The sequence below is a fragment of the Bison bison genome, unplaced genomic scaffold, assembly GCF_000754665.1.
Source record: "Bison bison bison isolate TAMUID 2011002044 unplaced genomic scaffold, Bison_UMD1.0 scf7180017864527, whole genome shotgun sequence".
Lineage (NCBI taxonomy): Eukaryota > Metazoa > Chordata > Mammalia > Artiodactyla > Bovidae > Bison > Bison bison.
In genome coordinates this window covers 11,111,341-11,122,441 of record NW_011495078.1, presented here as the reverse complement: position 1 = coordinate 11,122,441, position 11,101 = coordinate 11,111,341, and the positions used below count along the sequence as shown (strand labels likewise).

The window sequence follows — 11,101 nt, the reverse complement described above, 5'->3', positions numbered from 1 at the left end:
AACTCGATGGACGTGGGTTTGGGTGAACTCCAGGAGTTGGTGATGGACAGGGAGGCCTGGCGTGCTGCGATTCATGGGGTCTCGAAGAGTCGGACACGACTGAGCGACTGAACTGAACTGAAACTCAATAGTGACAGACATAAGCCCTGGTGTGTTCCTCCTGGTGGTCTTCGGTTGGAGGGCATTGACACTGGATTCCCCAAGTGGAATAATCCAACAGCCTGAGACTATTTACTTGTCAGGACACTAAAAACAGACTTATCTCTAGGGTGAAATTACATTAGCCACAGACACTGAAACTGATTGGCTAAATGAAATGATTAATTAATAATTTAAAAAAAGAACCAGAGGAGTCAGAAAAGGCACAATTATAGACTAAAAGTAGATTAGTGGTCCCTGAAGCTGTATGTGGAAAGAGGGATTAAATGTTAAAGGTCTTGTTTGGGATGATGTTCTAAACCTATATTATGGTGATGATGGCTGATAAATTTGCTAAAACTCATTAATTTGTATACTTAAAGTGAGTGAATTGCATGTAAAAAATTATGCTTCAGTAAAGTTAACAACAGTAATTCCAGAGAAGACCAGCTACCTGAATCCAGCAAACATTCTCTCTCTATAAGCAAACTACATGACAAGCTACGTTGTAAGCAGAAATTTGGTTGGGATGTAAATTCAGAGCAAGTCGAACTGGCTATATGTGATTAGAATACCTCCATTTACATCACAGACATACAACCACTTCAGATGTGGAGTCTTTATACTTTAGGGTTTGCCTCTGTGGCTTTCATTCTTCCAGGTTCTGCTGGCTAAATAATCCTTCTTCTGGTACAATGCCTACTTTCAGCCTACAGATCAAGTTATGTTGTCCTGGGAACCACTTTTCATCTTAAAACTTCAGATATCTTGGCTCTGAACTACCACGAGTTGTGTTTACAGCCTCCAGGTCAATTTTATTTCCAAGTTGCAGTGTTCAGACTGGGAGGGAAGAGGACAATGGGTGACTTTTTGTCCCTATCACAATTTTTATCAGAAACGGAATGGCAATGAGGAGATTTTTATCTTATAAAAAATTTCTACGGGCACACAACGAGCAGGGCACAACTGCCTCTCCTGCAACGTGACACGTAGGTAAGGCTGCCAGGTAAAACATACACACGTCCCATAGAATATTTGGGATGTACACAGACTTAAAAATTACTCATGGTTCATCTGAAACTAAAATTTAACTACGATCCTGTATTTCATTTGCGAGTAGACATAGAAGCCCTGGGAATTACCGAAAAACATACTGTCCAAATAACTTCGGCAAAAAAAGAGTGAAAGAACCAAACTCCAGGCTGTCAAACAGCCTTGCATCGGAGTTGGCAAAAGCTACCTGTAGCAGAGTAAAGGAGAAAAATCCTAAGTGTTAGAGCCGAATCAGAAATATTAGTTGTCTCGGGAGGAAGGGGAGAGTCACAGTCCAGGGAAGGATGGAAGGAAAACTTCATTTCTTCTCAAGAATTTCTGATCAAGAATTCCCCACTCAGCCTTTCTGCGTGGCAGCGGCCAGAGAGCAAGCGCCTACAAGGAAGGGACTCCACTTTGCGGCCTGGATGACGAACGGGGCGATTTCCCCACTCCAGTCCCAGGGCACCCGGCAGGCGCACCTGCGCTAGGTAAACGAGAGAAGCCCGCCCAGACCGGATGCGGAAGTGAGGAGTGAGCACCACCCCGCGGCTAAGCCCCGCCCCTCGGCTGAGCAACGCCCCGGCCGCGCCCACCAGGCCAGGCCTCGCAGGGTGACGTGTCTGAACTGTGAAGGCGGAAGCGGGAACGAGGTCGCCGGGGTAGGAGTTGGCGAGGTGCGGCTGGCTGCTGGGCGTGCGCACGCGCAATCCGCGCAGTGGGCGGGCCAGATTGCGTCTGGAGACCGGAGACCGTTGTTATAGATACAGGCTTCCCTTTTCCGGGTTTTTGCTAATGCTGAGCTCGGCGAGTGGTGGTGTGTGTAGGGAAGCGAGAAGACACGCCTTAGACACTTCTGCGGGCTGGGTCTCCAGTAGCCATTTGACGGCGAGCTGGCAGCCCGTCCTCTTTCTTTCCTCTGTGAATGGAGGATAAACGCGTGTGGAAAACGTCAGGTTTAAGTCAGCGCTGAAAGTCTGTTGTTTTTCAGTCGTTCAAGTCGTGTCCGACTTTTTGCTATCCCATTGCCTGCAGCACGCCAGTTTTCCCTGTCCTTCACCATCTCCCCGAGCTTGCTCAAACTCATGTCCATTGAATCGGTGAGGCCATCCAACCATCTCATCCTCTGTCGTCCCCTTCTCCTGCCTTCAATCTTTCCCAGCAGCAGGGTCTTTTCCAATGAGTTGGCTGATCACATCAGGTGGTTGAAAGTCTGTGACTGTCAATTCAGATCTAGAATTGATGTGGTCTGGCCAATTCCAGTACCAATTCCAGTAGTGTTCTCCCGTTACTAGCTCCTCCTTCGTGTTCTAGATGGTACTGTAGAGGCGGGGGTGAGGCAGTCCACAAATAACCACGTTAATGCCAGGTAGCAATAAGTGTTTTGGAGTGTCAAGGTTAGGCAGAAGAGTGGAATTGAGTGATTTAAAGATTTTATGAGCTTGCTATTGTCAAGAGTGGACGCTGAGAGGCTATTGCAGGAAGTACTAGTCCGAGAGAACAGATTTTGGCTCGGACTAGAGTGTAGCTGTGGATTTGGAAAGTATTGAAAGGATTTAGTGTACTTCAGCGGCCCAGTGAACTATATTTATTTATTTTTGTCATGGTGTGTGATCTTTTTAATGTGTTGTTGGATTCTGATTGCTAGAATTTTGTTAAGGATTTTTGCATCTATGTTCATCAGTGATATTGGCCTGTAGTTTTCTTTTTTTGTGGAATCTTTGTCAGGTTTTGGTATTAGGGTGATGGTGGCCTCATAGAATGAGTTTGGAAGTTTACCTTCCTCTGCAATTTTCTGGAAGAGTTTGAGCAGGATAGGTGTTAGCTCTTCTCTAAATTTTTGGTAGAATTCAGCTGTGAAGCCGTCTGGACCTGGGCTTTTGTTTGCTGGAAGATTTTTGATTACAGTTTCAATTTCCGTGCTTGTGATGGGTCTGTTAAGATTTTCTATTTCTTCCTGGTCCAGTTTTGGAAAGTTGTACTTTTCTAAGAATTTGTCCATTTCTTCCACGTTGTCCATTTTATTGGCATATAATTGTTGATAGTAGTCTATCTACTACTATCTACAATAGTAGATCCATTGTATTTCTGTGTTGTCTGTTGTGATCTCTCCATTTTCATTTCTAATTTTATTGATTTGATTTTTCTCCCTTTGTTTCTTGATGAGTCTGGCTAATGGTTTGTCAATTTTATTTATCCTTTCAAAGAACCAGCTTTTGGCTTTGTTGATTTTTGCTATGGGCTTTTGTTTCTTTTGCATTTATTTCTGCCCTAATTTTTAAGATTTCTTTCCTTCTACTAAGCCTGGGGTTCTTCATTTCTTCCTTTTCTAGTTGCTTTAGGTGTAGGGTTAGGTTATTTATTTGACTTTTTTCTTGTTTCTTGAGGTATGCCTGTATTGCTATGAACTTTCCCCTTAGGACTGCTTTTAAAGTGTCCCACAGGTTTTGAGTTGTTGTGTTTTCATTTTCATTAGTTTCTATGCAAATTTTGATTTCTTTTTTGATTTTTTTTTCACATCATTTTATTTTATTTTATTTTTAAACTTTACATAATTGTATTAGTTTTGCCAAATATCAAAATGAATCCGCCACAGGTATACATGTGTTCCCCATCCTGAACCCTCCTCCCTCCTCCCTCCCCATACCATCCCTCTGGGTCGTCCCAGTGCACTAGCCCCAAGCATCCAGTATCGTGCATCGAACCTGGACTGGCAACTCGTTTCTTACATGATATTTTACATGTTTCAATGCCATTCTCCCAAATCTTCTTCCCAAAGAAGAAATTTAGGTTATCTTCTAGGTTTGGGGCTTGAGAAGCAGGTGATATGCAAAACAGGAGGAAAAGGTTGGGATAGGGCCAGTGAGATAGTGAAGATCAAGTATTTAGTGGCACCGCATAAACAGAAGATAGTAGACAAGAAATTTTCATTTTTCTGCCCCTTTCTAAATGTAGAGAACATTTGCTTCCTCTTATTATATTGGAAATCTCTATGACTTCAAGTATGGAAGTGTTTTCACCAGCCCAAATAAGTTCAACAAATATGTTAACTGATTTGCTCCAGGGAGAAGCAACCTAGACAGGATCCCACCGCTCAGACCCCCTCAGCCTCCTACTCACCTCCTCCCCGAACCCCAGCTTTCGTTATAAAAATGGCTCCCTTTTCTCTTTCCTCTGCCCTGCGCTTAACGTATATTCCCGCCCTCTCTCCCATCCTCCCTTAATCTTCTCAATCATCTAAAGAAGATTGGACAACCTTTTCTCTCTACTTCCCAATTCTCCCTGTTACCTGGAACTTGATAAATTAATTTGCTCAAGGTGCGCACGTGAATGGATAGTAGTGTCCCAAAGCTGCAGTTCTTAGTGTGTGCACCTCTGCAAGCAAGAATTCTTCATTATTCTGGTTATCCCTACAGAATATAGATCAGTAGTTCTTAGCCTTTTGCTTGGTCATAGATTCCTTTGAAAATTTAATAAATGTTATAAAATTTCCGGGGGGGGGGCGGGGAACGTGCAGATACTCACAAGAATTTAGATAGGGTTGCACGGGGCTCCACACTTTTCTGAATTATCCCTCTTAGCAAACTTGCCCATTCTTGAATTCTGAGCTGGGGGTACATCTGGGTTATAATTCCTTGCTATGTGGTCTAAATAGATGGCTTCTTCTGCAGATTTGATTGAAAGTTAAACATCAGAGGAATGGACTTCGTGAACAAAAACTGTGGCCCATACTTCCAGTTCTGCAAGGATCAAGCCATTTGCTACTGCAGTCACCCAACAACAGTGCACCCTGAGGGGAACTCAGGATGGAGAAAAATCAATATTCTGTGCTTCGGAGCCTGGCCCTGGATAGTTAAGATGCATATCTAAGGAATAATTTCACTGAACTCAGATGCTTGCATCCGCTCATATGTACAAAAACAGTAAAATCTTTAACTTGAGATGTCTATTCTTTGTGATTAGCAGTAACCTTTGGATATTGGCCTAGCTATTTTGTTCCAGCCAAAAAACTCATATACATCCTGTCTCCTCCCTTACCTCTTGAGACCGGTTCTTCAGAGCTATCTGAGAGGGGGTTTTCTATGCTATGTTCCTCAGTAAGTTCCCTGAATAAAACTTAAAACTTCCATGTTGTGTGTTTTCCTTTGTCACCAAAAACAAGTTTCTCCTGGAACAGTGTACCACACAAACACACACAAGTACGTCGTGCACACATTAGCACAGGCAGCGCATCGCTTCAATAGGAAAAGTGACAGAAATGTGCTCAAGTATGATCGTCCCAGATTTCTATTTTGCATGAACTACATTTCTCACTGGGCTCTAGAGTATGCCCATGTCTTCCTTTGTAAAGAAATGTCAACCTTATCTTCCCCTACTTGCCTAGTCCATTTTCCTCCCCACCTCATTTCCACTCACCCTTAAGGGGAGTCTTATTTAGTCTATGTAAACACTATGCAAAAAACAAACTGTCCCACCCAAGGAGCCACTGCATCCAGTGCTGGGAACCGGACCCTGCAAACACCTCTGAGTAGCTATTTGAAGATGGGCGGCTGGTTTCTCCCCTCTTTTTTTCCTTATCCTGTACCTACTGCTACTGCTAAGTCGCTTCAGTCGTGTCTGACTGTGCGACCCCATAGACGGCAGCCCACCAGGCTCCCCCGTCCCTGGGATTCTCCAGGCAAGAACACTGGACTGGGTTGCCATTTCCTTCTCCAATGCATGAAAGTGAAAAGTGAAAGTGAAGTCGCTGAGTCTTGTCCGACTCTTAGCGACCCCATGGACTGCGGCCCACCAGGCTCCTCCGTCCATGGGATTTTCCAGGCAAGAGTGCTGGAGTGGGGTGCCATTGCCTTCTCTGATCCTGCACCTAACCGTCTCCCAAACTTCTTCCCTCTGCCAACTCATCCTTCATCAGCAAGTACTTTGTGTAATATTACAAGTCCGTAATGGGGGTTGGTGTGCCTCAGGCACTGAGGCGAGGAAAACTGGGAAAATGAGGCATGGCAGCAAGCCTGGGGCGCTGGGCAAGAGAGACACGCTCCCCGACGCCCCAAGGGGGCTCCAGATCGGAATTTGGAATCGGAATGCGGGCGCTGGAACATCTCTCGTAGCAACAGCCCTAGCTGGCCCGCCGAAAACACGGAAAGTGGATTTCCTCGCCGCTCCCTCCCAGAAACTCCCCGAAGCGCTCGCGGCCGCTCGCACGGAGCATGTGCGGGCGGCCTCGCGCATGCGCCGTAGAGGTCCGGGTCGGTTCTGTTGCGGAACCCGCGCCGTCTCCTAGAGCCACCGGAACTCTCCGTCGCGGGGACGGCCTCCTTCAGCTTGGGCGGCCTGCTCGTCGTCTCCGAGCCTCGCCCCCGTCCCTCCTTCCCTCTTTTCCGCCCCGCGGCTCGGCCGCCTTTTCCCCGAGACAGCCGTCATGAGCGCGAGGCTACCGGCGCCGTGTCCCCCTCGGTGGTGGTTGCTGCTGTCGCTGCTACTGCTGGGGGCGGCCCCGGGCCCGCGTCGGGGCGCCGCTTTCTACCTGCCCGGCCTGGCGCCCGTCAACTTCTGCGAGGAAGAGAAGAAGACCGACGAGTGCAAGGTGGGCGCGGCCCGGCGGACAACACCCGCCTCACCCTGCCCTGGGGGGAGCCGGGGTCCGAGGGGAAGGGGGCGTAGCCGCCGTGGGGCGGGGGTTGCGGTCGGTGTCGCCCCTCAAAAGTGCGGGGCCGTGGGTCGGTGGCGGCTCCGAAACGGCCTCGGTGAGCGGCGGGGGTAGGTTGTGGAGGACTTGGTGGGCCTCGGCGCGCCTCAGGTCTGGCGGGGCCAGGTCGAGCGAGCAGGTGTGTGTTTGTGTGTGTGTATGTGTGTGTGAGTGAGTGAACCGGGGACAGTGAGCTGTGTGCGGGTTGGTGAGCGCTCCACGGATAAGAGGGTGTGTTCGCGCCAAGGAAGGGGCCCTCGCCAGGTCTTGCAGGAACTCTTTGATCTCCTGGCTTCCTAAATTTTCTACTTTTCTGGAATCCTGGTCGGTTATGAGGTCTTGTGCTTTCTAGGACTTGGGGTTGGGGGGGGTGTATTTTTAACCTCAAGATTAGGAGTCGCTTCCTTATTTGTGGAGTTTTTACACCCAGAACCGTGTGAATTGCGTTTAATAAAGAGTTGTTGTGATGGCTGAGACCGTTCATGTCTTAACCTTTTAAGTGTGTTAAAAAAAAAAGTTTTTAGTATGCAAAAATATATATATAAGATCCCCCTGTTCAGTTTCTTTAAGACGGTTTTGAACACTTTAAAGAAGCAGGCGACAGGAGAAGGCGACGTTTTCTTCTTCCTAGGGCAGACCTTGAAAACTTTGTGATCTCTTAACGACCTTAAACCCAAGGCTTTCAGTTTAACTACTTTGTAAAAGAGACATAAGTAACCTGTTTTCGGGGTTATTCGGCATAGGGTAGGACAGTATACCTACGCAATTATTTTAGATGGCTAAAACTTACCCTTTGGGGCGCGAGAAAAGTCTTTGAAACCGTTAATAATTTTAACAATTCAAATAGTCCTTCAGCAGACGTTTACAATCTATAAATAGGTTTATTTACTAAGTTTGAATTTTTTAAGCTGGTGTTAATTTTATTACTACTAGCTTTACTATAGTTGTGAATTTTGAGCTTATTTTAGGGCACTAAAGAAGCTGTTAAATTTTTCATGGCATTTTACAGTTTCTGTTTAAAAAATTGGATCCTTGAAAATATTTGAAGATCTTTAAATTCCACGCAGGTTAACGGCGCTTCAGTACTGTAACTCTGGTACCTTGCAGTGCAAGGCGCTTTCACTCTTAGAGTTCTGGCTGAAAAAAACCCAAACAAACAGTGCTTCCAAATGGAAGAGAGAGCTTGTCCCACAAGCACACTGGTTTTTCCAGTAAATATTGTAGTAACCAGCCTTTAAAACTTAGTGTTTGGTCTTTAAACTTAACAGCAATTGTGTATTGTATAACTAGTGCCTATAGAGACAAAAATATTCCTGTCTCCTAGGAAACTCAAAGGTCATAAGCTTATGACAGATTATCAGAATGTGATGTTATAAAAGATGTATGTCCAAAGTGCTCTGAAACACAAATGAGGAAACATCTGTGGATTGGAGTCTTCAGGGAAAGCTGCAGAGAGGAAGTGACATTTGAGATGGACTTCAAACATGAGTATGAGTGAAATTTACAGGTGTTCTTCCAGTTAGGTAATGGTTAGGTAATTTTGTTTCCTCAGTTAGGTAATTTTGTTTCCTCGACAGGTCCTTTTAGGTAGCTACTTTTAAAACTTTTAAAATAGTAAACTCTTGATTAATTTCAGGGAGTCCTTTTGGCCTTTTCATTCTCACAGATGTAGGAATAAAACAGGCAAGACAGATCATGTTTGATTTCTGAGATGTCTGGATTTCTTCTGTGTGGCCAGCTGCATTCACATCTTGGTCAGTGGTAGCAAATATCAGACCAGTACAAAGATGTACTTTTAACACTTTTCCCCTAGAATTTGACTAATTGGTTTAGGGAATTTAAAGTATACTTTAACATTTCTTCTCTTTGCCTCTCAAAGGAGAAAAACAATAAACAGTCTAACCTTTCATTACATCAATCAGGGAATTAATAATTTTTTCTCATCATTCCACGTTTGTTAAGGAAGACAGTCTTCTGTACACTGTTAGAAAAACATTTTTAAAATTGGAACTGGAATTGTGACGTGGGAATAATTATAAATATATTGAAATATATTAAAATTATAAATATTATAATATTTATTATAAATGATTATTTCCAGAAGATGCTTTTCAGTTCAGTCGCTCAGTTATGTCTGACTCTTTGCGACCCCATGAACCGCAGCATGCCAGGCCTCTCTGTCCGTCACCAACTCCCGGAGTTCACCCAAACCCATGTCCATTGAGTCGGTGATGCCATCCAACCACCTCATCCTCTGTCGTCCCCTTCTCCTCTTGCCCTCAATCTTTCCCAGCATCAGGGTCTTTTCAAATGAGTCAGCTTTTCACATCAGGTGGCCAAAGTATTGGAGTTTGAGCTTCAAAATCAGTCCTACCAATGAACACCCAGGACTGATCTCCTTTAGGATGGACTGGTTGGATCTCCTTGCAGTCCAAGGGACTCTCAAGAGTCTTCTCCAACACCACAGCTCAAAAGCATCAATTCTTCAGCGCTCAGCTTTCTTTATAGTCCAACTCTCACATCCATACACGACTACTGGAAAAACCATAGCCTTGACTAGATGGACCTTTGTTGACAAAGTAATGTCTCTGCTTTTGAATATGCTATCTAGGTTGGTCATAACTTTGCTTCCAAGGAGTAAGCATCTTTTAATTTGATGGCTGCAATCACCATCTGCAGTGATTTTATGTTAGGAAATCAGGAGTTGGATGAACTGGGCAGGTCATTGATAACCATTTCCATCAGTTTTTTTTTCCATCTGTAAAATAGAGATTATCATATTTGCTTGTTGTATGGTGGTGGTGGTTTAGTCCCACCTAAGTTGTGTCCCAACTCTCTGCCCATGGGATTTCCCAGGCAAGAATCCTGGAATGGATTGCCATTTTCTTCTCCAGGGGATCTTACTGACCCAGGGATTGAACCTGGGTCTCCTGCATTACAGACAGATTCTTTACTGGCTGAGCCAATACACACTGCTTATTATATATTCCCCTTGAAGGATATTTTGCCTTCACTAGAGAGAAAGTACAGTACTTATCATTGTTGCAGTATTATGCAATATTCATAGGTATAGAGATGAATCAAGCTTATCTTCAGGGTAACTGTAATTTATGGACTATAGTCTTTACATATCCTGTGAAGTCCATGTCCTGTATCTGGCTCACTATGTATACTGAGAGACAGTCAAAAGAACCCTGAGGATTCAGTTATTTTCTCCTCTCAGAATTATTTTATGTTCAATTTACTATCATAGAATCAGGAATCCAGTGAACATCAAATCCTATTCATATTTTTCTAGCTTCTGATTTATGATCTTCATTTACCTTTATAAATAGTGTGACTGTGTTCTGTGGCTTTTTGTGTGTGTGTATGATTTTTTTTTAAGCTTGGTATCATTACATATACATTTGAGCATCAACGTAGTGCACGTTTTCATGAGGTTTTTATTGAATATATAGTATTTCATTGTGCTAGTATACTATGGTTTATTTCTTGCTTACAGGGCATTTAGATTGGTCCTGATTTTTCTCTACTATAAGTAACATTGCTAGGATGTATTTAGCAGGAATTACTTGCATATTCACAAATTACTTGTTCAAAGGCAAGAAACAATTTTATAGCCCTATTTAATATCACCAGGTTTTTTCCAAGAAAGATTTGATTTACAGTGCCTGTATGTATGCTAAGTTGCTTCAGCTGTGTCCTACTCTGACCCCATGGGCTCTGTCCTTGGGATTCTCACGGGCAGTCATACTGCAGCAGTTGCCACGCCCTCCTCCAGGGGATCTTCCTGACCCAGGATTCAGACCTGCGTCTCTGTCTCCTGCATTGGTAGGCGGGTAGTTTACCACCAGCACCACCTGGGAAGACTGTCACGAGCTAAATGACTCCCTCCGTCTCCTCAGTATTTTATAGTTTTTATTTATAAATTTAATAGCTTTGTCATGGTACCCAAAACAGTTTTTTAGTGCTGCATTACTTTTGCTGCTATTGAGGTTTTTCTTTTAATTTTTTTCTCTTATTTTGTTAGTTTTTGAAGCCACAGTATTAAAGAATTAAAGCATGGTGTAAAGGTTCATCTAGTCAAGGCTATGGTTTTTCCTGTGGTCATGTATGGATGTGAGAGTTGGACTGTGAAGAAGGCTGAGCGCCGAAGAATTGATGCTTTTGAACTGTGGTGTTGGAGAAGACTCTTGAGAGTCCCTTGGACTGCAAGGAGATCCAGCCAGTCCATTCTGAAAG

At 44.2% G+C, this 11,101-nt stretch overlaps 1 protein-coding gene across 1 annotated transcript in view; it reads left to right on the top strand.

The window, feature by feature from the left end:
- The first annotated feature begins 6,394 nt into the window (after nt 1–6,394).
- TM9SF2 (transmembrane 9 superfamily member 2) overlaps nt 6,395–11,101 on the top strand; it is a 51,922-nt gene continuing 47,215 nt past the window's right edge. The window contains exon 1 of the mRNA XM_010831490.1: nt 6,395–6,757. Coding sequence (XP_010829792.1) covers nt 6,593–6,757 — 165 coding nt within the window. The 5' untranslated portion in view covers nt 6,395–6,592. The remainder of the gene's footprint in view (nt 6,758–11,101) is intronic.